The sequence below is a fragment of the Nannobrachium achirus genome (genome assembly GCF_963921795.1).
Source record: "Nannobrachium achirus genome assembly, chromosome: 18".
NCBI classification, from domain to species: Eukaryota; Metazoa; Chordata; class Actinopteri; order Myctophiformes; family Myctophidae; genus Nannobrachium; species Nannobrachium achirus.
Window position 1 is genome coordinate 28537086 of NC_137825.1, and position 19363 is coordinate 28556448.

The 19363-nt window shown below is 43.0% G+C and overlaps 1 protein-coding gene across 6 annotated transcripts; it reads right to left on the minus strand.

The window, feature by feature from the left end:
• Window positions 1-507: 507 nt before the first annotated feature.
• LOC308303689 (somatostatin receptor type 2-like) lies at window positions 508-10421 on the minus strand. Of its 6 annotated transcripts, none has more exons than XM_080748155.1 (5): window positions 9991-10421; window positions 9539-9691; window positions 6626-7105; window positions 4218-4543; window positions 508-3416 (listed from the first exon to the last, which is right to left on the minus strand). In XM_080748155.1, exons 3-5 carry the CDS (start codon window positions 7026-7028, stop codon window positions 2970-2972), a joined length of 1176 nt encoding a protein of 391 aa, XP_080604281.1. In that variant the 5' UTR covers window positions 7029-7105; window positions 9539-9691; window positions 9991-10421; the 3' UTR covers window positions 508-2969. The 6 variants fall into 6 exon arrangements, 5 of the variants coding, with proteins under 5 accessions (XP_080604281.1, XP_080604279.1, XP_080604282.1 ...); XM_080748153.1 differs by having other exon boundaries at window positions 9539-9698; XR_013963013.1 differs by having other exon boundaries at window positions 509-750; window positions 803-3416; window positions 9539-10421.
• Between the last annotated feature and the right edge of the window lie 8942 nt (window positions 10422-19363).

Consider the following 19363-nt stretch of genomic DNA (forward strand, 5'->3'; position numbering starts at 1 on the left):
GCTACTTTGTCATACCAGTGTCACACAAAAGTAGTAAATACGGATGATCTTCTATTTTTACTATTTTTGAGAAAATATTTAAAGTGGTTATGTGTGTTTGTGGGTTTTAAAAATATTGAACCAATGAAAATAATGAACAAGCTTTTGACTAATAACTACACTGGATCCATTGGAACACATCATTTTTTCCATTTCTTGGACATACAGGGTTTACATCCGACAGTGACGATGTCAGTAGTTCAGGGGTCTTCAACAGGGTGTCCGGGGCCGTTGGAGGTCCTCAGAGCGTGTCGCCAAATCTTTGTGTGATCGGAACAGCTTTGGTTTTTAGTTTTTTTTTAACCACTAGCATTCCTATTCTGAGGATAACTTTAGCCAAACATAGCCGATCTACAAGCCCACAACGCATCACAGCATGATCCTGCTACAAGCTTGTAGATCGTCAATTTTCGGCAACACGGTTTGGTATAGAGGAAAAAAGAAGAGACTAAGTAGAGAGTGAAAGGTCAAGTTTACCGGTTTAAGTGGTTAAATGTCTGACAATACACAACAATTTGAATCCAAACGATAGTGCTGTCAAACAAGTCTATGACGCTATCTATGAAATCTATGAAAACGTTTAATCTGCAACACAGTTTTATACAATATGTAGTGGGCGGTCCCTGGCTCCCTGCTTCATCAATCTCTCAGCTAAGGGGGCCTTGTGCTGAAAAACACTGAAGACCCCTGCAGCAGTTTGTGATTCCCATCCTATCGGTATGCAACTCGAATGGCACTGAGTTGGCAGCAGCGGGCATCACACTGCTCTGCACGGGCACTCACTCAGCTAGTGCCTCATGGGGGCTTAAGCCTGCCACTTATGGCAATGAGAGTCAACATATCTGTGGTTTGCATACTAATACAATGCTAACATTTCTCCTCTGGTGATTGAGTTAGTTTGTCTCACTCTGCCACTTTGTGTATCTACTTTCCTTCTTCGTCAGTAGTCTGTCATTCTGGTGAACGTAAACCTTAACTGAGCTTATGTGAGTTCAGGGGCAGTGACAGCGTCTCAGCCTTGGAGGAATGTGTACACAGTCCAAGCAGAACTGGCCACAAATATGTAATGTACAGTGAGAAGCTATGTTGTCATGTTATTACCAAGACACCATAAAACAGTGGTTCTCAACGTTGATCCTGTGGACCCAGACTGCAGCTGGGGGTTCATTCCAGCATCTATTCAGGGACTCATTTACAGCAGGGACAACAGCTGGATGCAAGTATCTACAGTACCTCAGTGCTTCTAAAACCTTTTCATGTCAAGGACCCCCAACTTGATACTTATTAGCACACAGACCCCCATTTGAAAAGATATTCCAGGGACCCCCATAAGAAAAGATTTTTACGGCTCTAGCAGTGATTCTCAACCATTTTAATTTCAAGGACCCCCAGTTTCTATCTCTGGGAAACCAATTTATATTAGTAGTAAAATCAATGTTAATTTGACTCAGAGTGTTAAAATGGAACCAAATGGACCAGTTAGGGTCCATTTTGGTTCCATTTGTACACACTCTGAGTTACAGACCTGTAAGGGTCCATTTGGGTTAAACTATCATTTAGCTGGGGACCCCTTTGAACTCCCTCAAGGACCGACCCCGCCTTGAGAACCAATGATCTACCTGGTAGAGTAGGACATTTGCAGTGGTCTGGTCCTCTGGACCAGAATTGAAAACAACAGGTTTATATTTCCATAAAGTACACATAAAGGATCTGTTTCACAATTAATCCAGGGTTTCACTTCTTAAGCCCTATATTCCATTATATTCAAAAGATTGCTGATCTACAAGCTCGCAACAGATCAATGAGCTTGGTGACTGTTGTTGTTTTTTATGATTAGTAAAACTAAAAACAGTCCACTCCAAAATACAATCACGAGAAGTAAATGGAACCTATTGTAACCTCACAATTTTAGTTAGGATTTCGTTTTTTTTAATCATGTGTTTTCCAAATGTTAACTATTACATTTCAGGCAAGCATTTTCCACTCCAAAGAATGTAGTCATACAGTAGCATTTTGGAGTGAAACCTTTTGTGTAAATTGATATTTACATCTTTTGAGTCCAAAGCGAGATTTAGTCTGTGTTTGAAAAAAGCCCATGAGGACAGTTTGTCACAAAAACACAAAAACAAAACAATTTATATGTAACTCCACTCTGAAGTGCGAAAGGTCCTTGGGAAGATAAAATGTTTCCATCCTACTTGTGAATAGATAATCCAGGAGCGCTTGAAAGCAATGCTGTTTCTGCCCCCATGGACAGTTATTCAAGTGTCCAGTGGCCAGAAGAGCACCTCTCATATCTAAAGAGTGCTTTGCCATGGTTTTCTCCTTTGTGTATTTTAACACGGTGTTACTCCCTTTGAATAAAACATGAGTGTATATCTTTGCAGTTTCATCTACTGGGCTCAATGGCATTTGTTCTGCTTTGAAGAGAAACCTTGGCAGGACCCTCTAGTCTACCTTATACTGTGCTGTCAGATTGTTTGGCCCAATACATTATACAGTATTCTTGCATAATAATAATAATAATAGTAATAATAATAAAAGCAGTGCCTATCTACCAAAACCCCTTTGTGCTTCCATAGAAGGGGTGAACAGTTCCCTTCCTTGGGTAACATCAGAAACAAAACAACAGTTTACCACTGGTCCAATTCGACTGGCTCAGCAAGCTCTCAGTCTGGCAGGGGTGAACTGTGTTCTTGTTCATTTTACCATCACTGTCACTGTTGGGATTCAAAGGTGGCCATTAGCAAGCTCAGTTGAGGTCCACCTTTGGTCTAATTGGGTCTCAAAAGGTGTCCATGTCACCACTCCAGGCAAAACAATGTCCAACAGCCTGTTTTTCACCTGGAGATTTATTTTCCTCTCCCACCATATGGCTTCCATCATAATTCACACAGCAGACAACAGCATTCCCCAAATCCCTCCTCTCATCATATGCTGGTCTGCAGCTCGCCGTTGAGCAAGGCGGTGTTGTGTGCGTCCACATTGTCATTGTTGAGCCCCATGGCGCCGGTGTCATGGTTGAGCACCATCCTGGTGCGGTCTGCGCGGCTGTCGCTGCGCTCCACCTCGTCCAGGCCCGCCACCTTCTGGAGGCACAGGACGTTCTGGAAACTCTTCTTGAAGTTGTTTGACAGGAAGGCGTACAGGATGGGATTGGCACAGCTGTTGGCGTAGCCCAGGACCACCACAAAGTCGAACATGCTCTTCAAGGCGGGCGTGGCCGTGATGGAGCTGGTGACCGAGGCCACGTTGAAGATGTAGAAGGGCAGCCAGCACAACACGAACACCGTCACTACGATGGAGACCATGCGGGTCACCTTCCGCTCCGAGCGCTTGCGCTTGCTGGAGCCCACACGAATGCCTGAGGACTTAACCTGGAGGAGAGCGAAATGGAGCATATTTAGGTTCAGTGGTGTAAAAGGGAAAATTACATGAATGAATTCAAGACATTTCAGGCTGTGTGGGAAATCGTGGAAGAAGCGTACATTCAGCAAAAATAGTAATATCTAGGCTCATTTTCCAACTTGAACTGATCCCAAATGACTGTCCACGGGGTCTATAGGCAGAAATGCCCCTGTCGCCCAGTTACCCAGCAGAGCGGAGTGGAGCCCATAAGCCTATCGCTTTTATGCTATTTGTTGCGGCCAAGTTATTTTTTTATCAATCTGTTATTAGTTGTCATTACACAATCATCCATGCCATCGTTGTCCCACACAAGCCGCCTCACTCTGCTAAACAGATGTTATGCTGTTATGTGTTTTGCATAGTCCCGGAAAAGACACTCTTTGATTGGCCAATACAGTCACTTTGATTGGCAGTTGTGCTGAATGCTCTCGCCAAAACATGATTTATGAGACTGTGGCGGCTCGTGTGGACAACCAAGGCATGGTTGTGTTTTTAATGACAACTAGTAACACATTCATGAAAAAAGAAATCACTCTTGACCACAACAAATAGTGTAAAAGCGATAGGCTTATGGGCTTGGTTGCTGGGTTCTGCTTGGGGAAACTGGACAACAAGGGCATTTCTGCCTAATAGACCCCATGGACAGTCATTTGGGGTCAATACAAGTAGGAAAATGTGCCTAAATGTTATTTAGTGCGGAGTTGTCCTTTAAGTCCTACATACTAAGTACAATACGAAAGTAGCGACTCTTCAAGATCAGAATGCATCACCTTGAATATAATGAGCAGGTAGCACAGGATTATTACAACCAGGGGCAGAATGAATCCAACAATGAAGGTGTAGAATATGAAGGCCTTGTAGTAGACCCCCTGGGGCTCAGGCAAGTTGATGCCGCACAATGAAACCTTGTTCAGGCCGCTGAAGACCATGGTGGGGAGGTTGATCAGCAGTGACACGCCCCACACCGTGAGGTTAATGATCTTGGCCATTCGGGGCTTCCGCCATTTGGTAGATTTGATTGGGTGGACCACCGCCAGGTAGCGATCGATGCTCATCACCGTCAGACAAAAGATGCTGGTGAACTGGTTGAGGGAGTCTGGGAGCAGGCCAAGAGGAGAAAAGCCAGAGAGCGACAGAATGAGGGAGAGGAGGAGGAGAAAAGGTCGGAGAAGGGGAATGAAACGGAGGGGAGACGTGGAAGTGGAAGGTGAGGAGAAGGGGAATAAGAAGAGAATAATGAAGCAATGTATTGCTACCTCGGTCTCAATAAAATACCCAAACAATTAACTGAAATGTGATTCTTTTTTATGAGGTTGCTCACGTGGTGAGCTTGTAGATCAGCTATTTTAAATATTTAAGAATGTTTTTCAAAATAGCAAAAAATGGCAAAAGAATTTAGGGATAAGGGGTAAGGCATGGATGATAAGAGGGCCCATTATGTGTACCGTCACTTTATTGTACACAACTCTTCTCGCCAAACCCGGCCACAGCGAGATGTCTGGTCATCCTAAATACAATGCATTTAAATGAGAATGTGCGCGGACAATCTTTTTTTCGGGCCCATGGCGGGAATAGAATATTGACGTGCGCGAGCGTTGTGTGTCCAATGAGAACAGCTGCTTTCATTAACATGGAGCAGAAGAAAAACAGCATCCGTGCGCTTATGCTTGCGTGTGCCTGGTGGGTTTGATGCGTTGTGCTGCTTGCTTCAAAATACATTTCACAGTTGGGGACAATTAGGTCTTGACGTTATTCCACCCACCTACAGCTAAAGGCCCATTTTCAACCTCATCTTTACATAATTGGTCCTTAATAACACTCATTATAAGATGGTACAATTTTTATCTACTCACTCCACGTCTGATTGGTGGACTATGGACAGTTCAGAAACCTGCCTACCAATGACATCATCGATGAGCATTCCAATTTCCAAGCGTATAGAAACTACTGCATTTATCTTCCTGGAAAGTTAGAATGATGAAATGGATTACCAAACCCGCTTACCGATGATAGGCAGGTTATGAACTGACCTCAGCAGCCCCCCTAGAGACACAGACCGAGTAGACGGAAATGGTGCTGTCATATAATGAGCATTGGACCATGAAGTAAAGGTTGAAAATGTGTGGTCATTAAAGAGCAAAATGTACTGTAGCTTCCGTTTAATGTACTTTAAAGTACTTGGTAATATTTTGTGACTCTTTGGATCACTTTGTGTATTTAAGAATATTGCTGTTCAAATAAGAATAGAATAAAATATACATGATCCTCTATAGCAGGGGTCAGCAACCTTTTTGAAATGAAGTGCCACGTTTTTATTTTCTAGAGTGTCTGTGTCAGTGTGCCATGTCAACATACATTGTAATGACAAATATTTTGTCATATTGTTATAAGGATCATTAGACCCAGAGCAATAATCCACCAATCTCCCTGACTCCCTCCCCAGTCAGAGTTTTAATGAATGTAGAATTATCTGCAAGATGTAATTTGCTATGAATTAGCTAACTTCATTTAATTGACCTCGTTTACATTTTTTAATGACAAATATTTTGACATATTTTGATTGGCAGGACATTGTTATAACGATCATTAAACCCAGAGCAATAAACCACCTATTTCCCGACTCCCTCCCCAGTCAGAGTTCAGAGTTTTAATGAATGTAGAATTTTGAGCAAGATGTAATTTGCTAATTAGCTAACTTCATTTAATTGACCTCATTTAAAAAAAGATTTGTTTTTAAAATAAAAATCCTCTCTCTCACACTTCTGCTAGTATGCCGGAGATCACCCTCCACTGTGCCAATGTTGGCACCCGTGCCTAAGGTTGCCTACCCTTGCTCTATAGTTTGCAGACTGTACAATGATTCTTATAAATCCATTTAACATGATCACTAAATGATGCTGCTCAAAATGTCCACGTTCTTTGCGTCTCAAGTTCCAAGGCTAAGCCTTTGAAAGTGCAGGAGAAATAAACCGTGTCTATGGTAACGCTTACCCAATTCCCTGTGAGCTACATAGTAGCCATGAATGCAGTGCAGATCCCTTGTCATCCATGAGTCCTAGGTACATTGACACTGGATGACACATCTCCAAATGCCCCCAGTTTCCTCTGTGATCGTAATATTATTTAACTATACGATACTATCATCATTAATTGTTTTAGCAATGGTTTCTCCACCCACCTACAGTCCAGATGATCTTGCACAGCGCCTGTCCGAAGGGCCAGTGGACCAGAGCCAACTGCATGGCAATAAATGGCAGGCTCATCATGCACAGAACATCGGCTACTGCCAGGTTGAGGATGTAGATGTTGGTCACTGTCTTCATCTTGGCGTAGCGCAGGATTACGTAGATGACCAGCGTGTTGCCGGTCAGGCCCACGGCACACACCAGAAAATAGATGATGGTGATGACCACCGAGCTGGCGTGGTCCTGGTGATGCTCTGCTAATTCTGTGAAGTTTCCGAGTTCTGTGTCCGACTCGTTCCCGATCACCGACCCGGGATAGTAGCTTTCGTAAGACAGGGGCTCAGGGACAGAGAAGTTGGGAGGGGCTGGGAGGAAGGACCACTGATCCAGTGCCATGATGACAGGAAGGTTCTGGGATGTTGAGGGTCTCTGGACTCCAAGACAATGACGTCCAAGAAACTCGTCCAAGGTTTCTAGGTGTCAGAGGACCAGTTAGGGGAACGTTAAAGACATATGATTAGCTTATTTGTTAGGATCCCCATTAGCCCTAAAGTACAGCTAGTCTTCCTGGGGTCCACATATAAAAACAATACATACATTTGAAAAACAAAACACAGTAAAAAGAAAAGAAAATGTACGTAAATAATCATTTTATGAAGACAGACAAATAAAATGCATTCAAACAATCTACTAGTGCATGACGTCCACATAGTGAGAAAGTCAGTTACAGTCAATACATACAGTATGGAAAAAACTGAGACTGTTTAATATCCTACAAAATATATTCCCAGATTTTCTTTATTTGCTTTTCAAATAGTGATTTCTTTGAGGCATGAAACAGAAGGCATGAAGTGAAAGAAAACGTGGGTGGGTGGGTGGGGGGGGGGAAAGAAAGGAGAGAGGATGATTATCTTGAATCTTAAACTGCACTTGACAGAGGGAGAGCGCGAGTGGGGAAAAGATGAGTGTGGATGACACAGCGAGAAGAATTGCTCATTTGACAAATACGCAAGTACCAACATTCCATGGAGAACCATGGCAACAGTTGCGAGGATAATGGCATCACTAGCCTTCAAATGTTGAGTTAGTGTCCCTTCCTCTATACGCCTCCTCTCCTCTCTTCTTTCTCCACTTCTTTCTTTCCATTCCTCTCACCCCATCGTCTCTCCCATCCTTTCCTTCTCTTCCGTTGCTTTTCCACTCCTCTCCCTTCCATACCTTTCTGTACCTCTACTCTCATGTGTTCTCAAGGGTTTTGTTCTCTGAGTCAAATGAATTAACCTCTCCGTGCAATGTATGTGCCTGTATAGGCGAATGTGCAAATGTGTGTGCTTGCACAAATGCATGTCAGGGTGCACTGCTGACACGTAGGGAAGGACGAGGGCAGTGTGCTGCTGTGCTGAAGGCAAATGTTTATTTAATTGATCTGTGGGTCAAACAGCTGGTAGGACATTGTTATGGCTACACTGACCCCTTTCATCACATGCGTCATTTTATAATTGATAGCAATAATGCATAATTGTCTTGATGTGAATTATAACTAGAAAGGTGCAAAAGTGAGAAATTGCTAATGTGGTTGCACTGACACGAGTCGCAAGGAATCCACCGGGAAATGAATTCCACCCTAACCAGTTGGTGAGGTCAAGTGAAGCATGACCAATCCTGTCTAATTGGACATTATATTGTCCAAGATATCCAGCTTTACAACCCGGATAACATCAGTCAAAAGGTTAAGAAAACACAGGTTCACGTTGCTGGCAAAAGAATCTCAGACCTAGGACAATAGTGTGTTGCATTAGCAACCACACTAATTATAATCATCGTCATTAATTGTAGCACTCTTCTTAGCTGTTGTGTTTATCCTATTGTAAGGCCTGGCACTGCCTGCCTGGGATGTGACAGTTGTGAGCTTGTAGAGCTACTATTTTTGTTGCAGGACACCGGCATACAACATAGTATAAATCAGCCTATATTCTCATTCAGAAGCATGGTCTGACTCTGGACACTATGGCTATAACACTAAGTTGTAAGAACCTTTTGGATATAGCTACAAACCAAATACTGATGATTGATTGATTGATTGATTGATTGATTGATTGATTGAAATAGAAATAGCTAAATTGTTGCTCATTATCCAGTAATACATACTGTAAGTAGTGATCAGCACAATGTTTGAAATGATGGCTACATTAATAATTAGCTTGAGTGTATACATGCAGGGTCTGCAGTTCCCTATACTCATTTGCATCTGTTTTGTGCAGATACTGATTGCACCATTACAATTTTGCACTGTGTGTGTGTGTGTGTGTGTGTGTGTGTGTGTGTGTGTGTGTGTGTGTGTGCGTGTGCGTGCGTGTGTGCATGCGTGCGTGCGTGCGTGTGTGTGTGGCCTGCATACTTAAACAAATGAAGAGTATGTCCTATTGCTCCGAGTGATAAAAAGCTTGAGCTATTTATCATATAAGCAAAGAGCAACGCTTATACATATTGTATAAGCTTTACGCATAATTCAGGCTGGATTAAGCCCTCCTGGTGCCTGGGGCTACATATAACAACCCCAGCCAGGATAATTTTGTGTGTGGTGTGTGTGTGTGTGTGTGTGTGTGTGTGTGTGTGTGTGTGTGTGTGTGTGTGTGTGTGTGTGTGTGTGTGTGTGTGTGTGTGTGTGTGTGTGTGTGTGTGTGTGTGTGTGTGAACTTAGTGTGAGGCGAGAGCCTAGTGTGAGAACTTAGTCTTAGTTCCAATCCTTGGGGTTTAATTAGAAAATAAAATAACTTATAGAGGCTACGACAAATTAAAAAGCCTCAAATGGAAAGTTAAATTCAAATTGACTATAGGCCTACTTGTGATTCATAGCATATCTCAAATGGCAGAGGAGAGTCGTGTGAGGATGGAAATGGAGTTACCAGTGAATATTCCTTCCAGCAGACATTGTCCTGGTGAGCGCCTCCAGGGTGATTAGGTGAAGTCGTGCCAGGAGCGCTGCGGTAGACATTGGATCTGCGCTGTGTGCGCTGCGCTTTACGCTGCTCTTGGAGAGAACGGCCGTACAAGCTTACCTGCGCGCTATGATGAGAGCATTTCGTATTTAGGCTAGACATTTAGAATCCAACACAACCCCTTGATGCCTATAGCCCAGACTTGTTGAGTTTGGGTTAATGATAATTGTCTTATTGTCAGATTAATCAGATAAAGACGCTCCATTATAGCACACTATAGGCAAAGGAATGACACGCGTACAAATAAACTATTTTATTGTTTTATTAAAGTCTTGATTGGGCGCAGAACAGCGCAAATTCTGACGAGACTGTAATAAAGTAACACCCATGCATGTGTGAAGTCGACATGCATCACTTACCGTATATAAAACTCTTAACTTAATTGTCATATAGATATAATATATCCATCATGGCAGGAATATTCCGGTAAGTCCAGCAGCCCGCGGGCAGCGGCATGTGAAAGCGTCCAGAGCGCTGCATTGTGCCGTGGAGTCGCTGTCATTGAACCTGCTGCTCGCCCATTACGCACGACGCGCAGTTACTTTTTACCTTCCGTTACCAGCCCTTCTAATCAGAACTGGTTTGTTGCTATGTGTTTTTGTTTAAGTCATTTACCCATATAGGCTAATCCAAACAATGCATTATCCAAACTCGAGTATCTGATATTTTCTTGTTCTAAACCAAAGATACGAGGTGGTGATCAAAAGCCACAGCGGCGCGCGTGTGGAAAAGTGTCAAGATCCAGAGGTCTGGTGGTGAGAGAGAGAGAATTGAAATAGAGAGAGAGAGAGAGAGAGAGAGAGAGAGAGAGAGAGAGAGAGAGAGAGAGAGAGAGAGAGAGAGAATTGAAATTGAGAGAGAGAGAGAGAGAGAGAGAGAGAGAGCGTGCGTGCCTGCGTGCGTGTGTGTGACTGGTGAGGTAATGAAAGATAAGAAGGGGACAGAGATGGAGAGAGACAGACCATGACCAGTTTGGTAGGCCTACACACAGTGATGCTCATGACATGTTTGTTCTGGAGTAGTGATGGAAAAAGTAGGCTACTCAAATGTTTTACTTAAGTAAAAGTATCAATACTGCAATGTAGAAATACGGTTTTACAAGTAACAGTCTGGAATTCAAAATATAGACTACTTGCGTAAAAGTACAAAAGTAGGACTATTGGTATCGAAAGTACCAAAAAGTGAAAGTAGGCCTACTGATTGTGCAGAATGTCCCATTTCAAGTTTTAAAATGTATAAAAATAGCAGATCTACAAGCTCACAATGCCTCGATGTGGCACATTGTGATAGATCGGCTATTTTCAAATGTTCAAAATGTATAGGGCTGAAGTGGTTAATGTATGTGTGAAAATCTACAAAGTAACTAGTAAGTAAAGTTCTCAAATTTAATGTAATGGAGTAAAAGTACAATATTTGCATCCAAGATGTAGTGGAGTAGAAGTATTGGAAATTGGAAATACTCAAGTAAAGTACAAATAGCTCAGAATTGTACTTAAAGGAGTAGTTCACCCCCAAAATGACTTTTTTTCTATTGATTAGTCATGCCATGGAGACTAGAGTTCAATAATATTTTTAGTTTTTTGTCGCATTCCTAAGACAAAAATGTGATAACAATAAATTTACCCCCATTCGTTCCGGATGGGGACCCGTTTCGAAACGGTCCCCATCTGGAATCAATGGGGGTAAATTTACTCAAATCAAATTTTTGTCTTAGGAATGTGACAAAAACCAAAAAATATTATTGAACTCTACTCTCCATGGCATGAGTAATCAATAGGAAAAAAAAGTCATTTTGGGGGTGAACTACTCCTTTAAGTACAGTACTTAAGTAAATGTACTTAGTTACTTTACACCACTGATGATGAGTGAGGGTAGGGCTATACTTGCCACTTGTCGCATGCAGATGGCTGGTCCTTTTCTCCTTCTCCTCTCGCCTCCTTCACGCCTCCTCCACCACATGCAGTGATGCCTCAGTCTGTATTGGCCCGAATTCCTTTAAAATTCGGACATTTTAGTTTCCTATATGATGATGGATTGAATTCAGAGAGGGACCAACTAACCCTGTCCATAGGTTACACTGTATACCCATCCAGCAAGACTGTAGGCCCAATTAAGGAAGAGATGCTCCCTCAATAGCATACTGTAATGATTGAATGTCCCCGCGGACCTCTTACATCTTTAATTATTGGAAGGAGGGAGTCCGTTTTTATAAGCTCATGATGCTGGGAAGTGGGAACTCATATCATGAGAAAATGCCCCCCACCCGACCAAAGCATACCATCGTAGAAGTATAATCTCAAGTATGTTGTTGTCCCTGCAGAAGATTAATATAGTCCTGTTTATATTACCAACATAATGATGAATAACCTTTTCTTCTAGGTCAGTGGTTCTCTACCTTTTCAGGCTGCAACCCCCAAAATAATCATATTTTAACTGGGGACCCCCCACCCTGACAAGCACTACGAGTTGAGGCATTACATTTTGTATAATACGGTTCTATTGTGAAAATAGACGATCTACATGCTCACAATGCCTTGCGTTGCGAGGTGTTGTGAGCATTTTTAGATTTTCTCTAATATTTGACAGTTTGGCCAATTTTAAATTTGTAGTTTTTTTACTGTTGAGTGAGAAAACAATGTTTCACATTAAGTTAATCGTCTGGGGACCCCCCAAAATAATTTGGGGACCCCCCCTGGGGGTCCCGACCCACAGGTTGAGAACCACTGTTCTAGTTGGCCCCCGCCTGGCCGGGTAGCCTAGCCTCGGGACAGCATTGTCTGCTTGTTCACTTATGGTGATTTGAATTTCACTTCACTTATGATGTGGGATGCAAAGACTGATTTGTTCTTTCTGAACGGTATATAGCCTCCATGGCTGATGAGATCAAACATTTGATTAAGATGGTGTTTATTGACTCACTCGGACTCAAGTACACACATGTGCGTGCGCATTATCGACCTTGAATACAGTATTTTGTAGGCTAGCTGGCCAACAACAACTTTCCATCCAATTAGCCTTCACCTTTTACTCCAAACATGACTCGTCCTAGACACTGTGTGTGTGTGTGTGTGTGTGTGTGTGTGTGTGTGTGTGTGTGTGTGTGTGTGTGTGTGTGTGTGTGTGTGTGTGTGTGTGTGTGTGTGTGTGTGTGAGAGAGTGTGAGTGTGAGTGTGTGTGTGTGTGTGTGTGTGTGTGTGTGTGTGTGTGTGTGTGTGTGTGTGTGTGTGTGTGTGTGTGTGTGTGTGCGAGCGAGCATGTGTGTGTGTGTGTGTGTGTGTGTGTGCGAGCGTGCGTGTGTGTGCACAAAGCACATGGCTTATTTGTATTTGCTTTAATAATTAAACTGGATGTTTGTGTAATGTTGATGTTGTAATGATGGAATTGTAGTATGCACTGACAGTGATAGTAAGTGACTGGTTAAGTGTTATCTCTCTCTCTCTCTCTCTCTCTCTCTCTCTCTCTCTCTCACACACACACACACACACACACACACACACACACACACACACACACACACACACACACACACACACACACACACACACACACACACACACACACACATACACACCTCAACAGGCAAAAGCAGAAGCATAGCCTGTTTTTCATAATTTAATTTAAGATACTATTTTCTTAAAAAAAGAGATGGATGACAGCATGTCATATTTGATATAAACATACTAATAAAAAAGTAGCCTAGGCTTGACATCAGAAGGCACGCACTGGTGAACCATTTGATTGGTAAAGCACTTGCCCCAAGTCCATGAATGGACTATTATGGAACCATTAGAAGCTTTCAATTTGGGGTTTTTATTTAAAAAACAATTAAAGGGCAAAAAAACAAGAGCCATTAGGTTTGTGTGTCAGCATGCATCTCCATCAACGTAGTAAACCCAGGGGTTTGTCATTTGGTCATATACCGTACCATATCCAAAGCAATGGGAAATGCATCAGGAAAGATGTTTCTGGCTGCTGTCATCTCTGCTCTCTTGTGTCCTCACAAGCGGTTATTTTGTATTCTCCTCAAACAGCAGCTTTTTCATTGCCACCCCCTGGCTTTCTAAGCACACAGTATCTCGCCTGTGACCGATTCATACTTGCTGTGCAAACAGTGAACTGTGACTGAAAGTTTGGTGTCAAATCATTCTGAGGGAAAGTAAGAAAGTAAAGCTTTTGGCTTTTGTTACACTATAGGACTATTTATTACCTTGGTTCCTCATTGACAATCTTTGCCACTGGTCCTTTGTGGATGTATGGGGGTGTTCTGAGTCTGATTAATACTGGCTTTAGGTTACGGTCACACCGAACTATGGCTGCAGGGTGATAAATGCAGGTTGTGTGCAGCCAGCCAGCGCAGCCTAAAAAACTATCGGAGGCGCCCTCTCCATTCCCATTGAAATGCAGAAGGCAGAAGCTTATAGGCAGAATCAAAGTTCGGTTTGACCGACTGTACCCTTACACCAAATTACTTTTCAAGGATCTAGCTAGAACAGTTTTGTGAATGAGTCCCATTTGGTGTGTGTGTGTGTGTGTGTGTGTGTGTGTGTGTGTGTGTGTGTGTGTGTGTGTGTGTGTGTGTGTGCGTGTGCGTGTGCGTGTGCGCGCGTGCGTGCGCGCGTGCGTTCACTGTTCACATTGAGGACTTAAATGAAAGCCAACATGAAGTAATGTGTTCCCATTCACTGTGCAGTGCAGACATGTCTATACTGTATATGTGGCAATGCCTAAGTGGTATGCGCTGGGACCAGTTGGCCAGCAGGTGCCCCCTTGCCATTATTTTAATACTTGGAATCAACTAGAATCAAGCCTGACTTTCTGCACACCATAAGGATAGTTTAGATTATGACTGTATGAAGCAGTGTCATAATCATGAACCATGTAAGCAGCCCAAGTCCCTATAGCAGTGGTCCCCATAAGGGTCTATTTGGTCCCATTTGTCTCATTCAGTCAGAAAACCCGTGCAGTTGCTGCTGGTCTCAGTTTCATTCTATTCTCAACCAATCACACATTCACTTCATAATAGAACGAAAATATCTTATGCTAGCTTAAGGAACGAGTAGAGGTCATCCTCTGGTGACCACTGACCATGAAGGTGCACAGTACATTTCAGGGTAATCCAGCCAATAGCATTCGTTTTCAAGATATGTTTTTGGGACCCAAAAAAGAAAGTGGTAAACGGACACCGTATCGACCATCATCACCTTCCCTGACAAACCCAGTCCGCTTCACATTTTTAGGAATTGCATTAGTCAAGAAAGTACCTGCAGTATTTGTTATTTGTTGCATTAAGTGTGCAGGCCAAGTGCTGAGTGTGTTATTAAACTGTAACACCAAAAGTTGAAACATTAGGGAAAGTGCAGGTGGGTCTGCTAACTTAATACAGCAAGGTATTATAGTTATGTTCTTCTGAATGTGTCTTTCTTAACCAATTTCTTAGATCAATAGTTTGACACATTTTCCTCCATCCCAGCCACCAACTGTATATACTGTTTATTAGTTTTTTCCCCCAGCAAGGTTTCAATCCACCTCAGAGGCTTTGATTAATAATTCAGAAACAATGTTCTATGAAGTGAAGATGCAGGCAGAGGGAAGGGAACAGAGATACATGAGAACATTGTGCTGGGTGGAATTCAAACGCATGTTCAGTTGACAGACAGGCATACCACCACCCGCTGTTCGCTGTTCGCTCCGTTCCGCGATTTGTTTTGTCTCTCCTCATCTCCAAGGGGAGGTGGGACAAAGCGGCTGGAACACAACCGCGGCATCCGATTGGTTTGTGGTGCGGGGCGGGACAAATACACCAGTGTGTATTGGCCGGCTGATGACGTAGCTACCCTTACCCTACTCTGATTCGTTGGAACAACATCCAATCAGCAACGAGTCAACTGAATCATTTCCAGACTGTGATGCGTAGAGACAAAACAAATCGCGGAACGGAGCGAACAGGCTGAAACCCAGGCTAATAGAGTATAACAGGGGTCTCTCGTCTCTCCAGCTCTTTAATAAACATACATACATTTTCTGGTGTGTTGCCCGATTTCAGCCAATCGGGAGAGAGCAGCAAATTTCAGTTTTATCAGCTTACAGTGTTCCAGTTCCAATTCCAATCGCCTGATAATAAAATAATGAAATTAAATAGGTATCCTCACCTGAGGGTATTTTATGTTTAAAGAGCTGGAGATGCAGGGAGACTAGCTGTTACTGAACTAACACTCTATAGCAATGATTACTATCAGAATATAGTTATAATAATTACCAGTAAGGCGCCCTAAGGGCGAGAAGTGACCGAGGTCGCGCACATGGGTGTGTGCACATGGGCGCGTGCCCATGGATGCTTTGGCATGTATACCCTTCTGCTGAGCTGGTCGAGTCATCACTGTGATGTCAGAACAGGTCAGCTATATCCATATATGGAGTCCGTGAGGTCAGATGTAGAGATATTGACCAGCTCCATATATGGAGATCTAGGTGATGATCCAGTTGTCTCCGTGTATCCAGGGTTTGGTGAGGTCAATGTCGTGATCTTCATATATGGACATCCAGGTGATGATAGTCAGCAGTCTTGATTTGCAAATTAATTCTGTCTTGGCCATATATGGAGCGTCCATATATGGGCATTCCCATATATGCGCTTAATATTGATGACATCAGGGATCTCCATATATGATTGCCAGAACAGGCTGTCTTGGTCATTGTCACAACTACTGTAGGTCAAGGTCAGCTATAGACATTGAGGCGTTACCCACTGACCCACTGACTCACTGACATACGGACAGGATCTGCTGGGTTTCATAGTAAACTGCGAACTACGGTCGCAATAATAATATTGACCCACTTGCTCCCATGGGGGAAATTCGGTTTCAGCTCAACCTAGCTGAATACCGCCCACAGTTGGCTGCATATTGCAGTTAAGGGTGAAGTGTCTTGCTCAAGGACACTACGACCAGTCATACAAATTGATGGACAGGCCTGGAATCAAACCTGGGACAACTGGACACTTCTGCTCCACAGGCGGGCTCTCTAACCATTCAGCGATGCTGAAGAAGGCTGAACAAACTCTTCGAGAGAGAGAACATAGTGGCAGAAAATGTGCATATAGTAAAATATTTCCTCTTTACCACGAGATTAACACAGACCTCATTCTCCCAAATTCCTCCAGTGACTGTGTCAACGAAGTGATTTTACCAGGAAATGCTCTGTTGCACCGAATGTAGTGACCTATCGATTCAGGCATTAACTTCTGTTGGATATGAAGGTCAAGGTTATGCAGCAGAGCAAGGACATCAAGTACAATAGGATAAACATTTATGCAAAAATAGTGTCTTCGGTCCACTTTGTTTATGTTCTAGTTTCCTGTTGAGCCAAGACTCTCAAACTCTGAACAGAAGCCAAGAGAATGTTCCTTCGCTCTATGGGAAAGTGTAAGTAGCTCCTATGGTGAAGCTGATGAGAGTTACTATAATGTAAACACTCAACAGCTATCTAGGAATACAACCACAACATACAGAAAGAGAACATGCCACAAAGATAGATACAGTAGTGTAGTAAGACTGACAGACAGACAGACAGACTGACCTGCCATGTCAGTAAAGAATCTTTGAACGTATCGCAGACTGATGGCATTTTTTTTATTTGAATGGAGAAAAATGCATTACCGGTATATGCTTTCAAATGAAAAGCCATCATAGTTTGAAGAGTGCAGTTTGAAAAGTGAAAAAGCAGAAATTACTGCTGAGGTCCTTTTCAGGAAGAGGTACTTTTCGGCATTCAAAAGACGACCTAAAGCAAACGTGAATGATTAAGGTAGAAAAGTTAACAGTGAGAGCTGAATATTGGTAATCTGTGGTTCCATATTGTGAGGAAGACAGATGGGGAGCCACACAGGAAGCAAGTCAGCCGTGATTCTTGTCCTTCATCGATATTCATAGTTCTACATACCAGTAAGACTCCCTAATCGGGAGATAAGCAACCGTCAGGTCACAGCGTGATTAGTTCTATATACAATTCTGATATGAGTGACTAACAGAATGACTATTCAGGAAATTACTTCTGATACGGTAGATTTTGTAAAACATAACGGTGAGAGTTCTTTGAGGTACAAAGACATTGCTGACGATAAAGAAATAATATGACAAATAGTGAAGGAACTGTACGTAATGAAGTAATTGCATTGGTTCCACTGAAGTGTGGGTCATGATATTCAAGCGGCCGAATTGAGTGTTCTCAGACGGGTGGCAGGCCTCTCCCTTTGAGATGAGGTGAGAAGTTCAGCCATCCGTGAGAGACGCGGAGTAGAACCTCTGCTTCTTGACTTGGAAATGAGCCAGCTTACTGTAGGTGGCTTGGGCATCTAGTATGGACGCCTCCCGAGTGTCTCCTTAGGGAGGTCTTCGCTGCGCGTCCCACTGGGAAGAGACCCTGTGGCAGACCAAGGGCCAGATGGTTGCTATAGTCATTATCCGCTGAAGGAACCCACCTTTTTTTCTCCGATTGTGAAAGATGAAAGGCCATGTGTCCTTTGAAGGACACATGGCCAGAGACAACCGCAGTACAATGAGACTTATCCTTGGCCATGTGATGCTAGCAAGAGGGATTGACAAGATGTTGAGAAATAAACTGAGAGGTTTATGTTTATGTCTTTGACACAAACACACACGTTCGCGCACACACACATGCACACACATGCACACACATGCACACACGCGCACACACATGCACACACACATTATATCCTCATTTGTGGCTCTCAACTCTGATCCTGGAGTCTCAAATCACTGTTGTATCCTACACCAGGTTATTAAAGCCTCTCAACTCCATTCCTGGGGATCCTTGACCAGGTCAGAGGCAGACTGGATGGTGAATTGTAAAGTGTTTTTGTTTGGATCAGAATGGAAAGAGAAGCTAAATCTGTGACCGTGGGAGGAATGATGATGCGGGTATAAGACAAGAGGGTGTTGCCAGTGAGGAAAGAAGGAAAGGATGAGTGTGAGAGTAATGAAGATGATGGGTCAAGGCCAAAACAAGGGCATGGGGAGGGAGAGAGAGAGAGAGAGAGAGAGAGAGAGCTCTCTGGCACAAAGACCACTCAAAAATAGATCACATTGGTTGCGTTTGATGGATGTTCAGTACATTAGGGTCAATGAAAACAGTCTGCCGCCCTGAACACTAGTAGCTATTATTCAAAACCCATTAACGACCACTCCCATAACCCCAGGATATTGTTAAAAGCCATTTAATTTAGCCCACCCTGTCAGTAGAAGCATCGTGTTATCTCCAGGTCTGAGAGACCAGGTCAATAACCAGTTGCTGCCTTTCCGAGAGAAAAATAACTTCTCGGAACTCAGATTACCTTTCCGACTCTCCTCTTTGGAACTGGTTACAATGGAAACACTCAGTACAGGGTTAGGGTTAAATCCTCATCTTGCCCATTAGACAGTTTACCCACGTCATTCCCGAAGTGTTAGAAACAGTTGTTCCCACTATTTTAGCTATTATTAACTGCTCCCTGCCCACTGGCTCATTTCCCACAGGTCTGAAAAGTCTGCCCTGGTCCAAACTCTTTTGAAAAAGCCATCACTGGACCCTCTAGTTTTAAACCATTTTAGACTAATCACAGTTTTTAACTAACTGCAGTTTTTATCAAAAAGGACCTGAGCTCGACTATTGATGCCGTAGATCACTCCTTGTTAATAGATGCCTACAAAATTGGATTGGCATCAATGAGGCAGCACT

Coding starts and splice junctions, on each gene's coding strand:
- LOC308303689 (XM_080748156.1), bottom strand. CDS start 7,028: ATGGCACTGGATCAGTGGTCCTTCCTCCCAGCCCCTCCCAACTTCTCT. Junction 4,544..6,625: donor CAAGATCATCTGGACTGTAG/GTGGGTGGAGAA, acceptor GCCTGCTCCCAG/ACTCCCTCAACCAGTTCACC. Junction 3,417..4,217: donor ACCTGCTCATTATATTCAAG/GTGATGCATTCT, acceptor GCTCTCCTCCAG/GTTAAGTCCTCAGGCATTCG.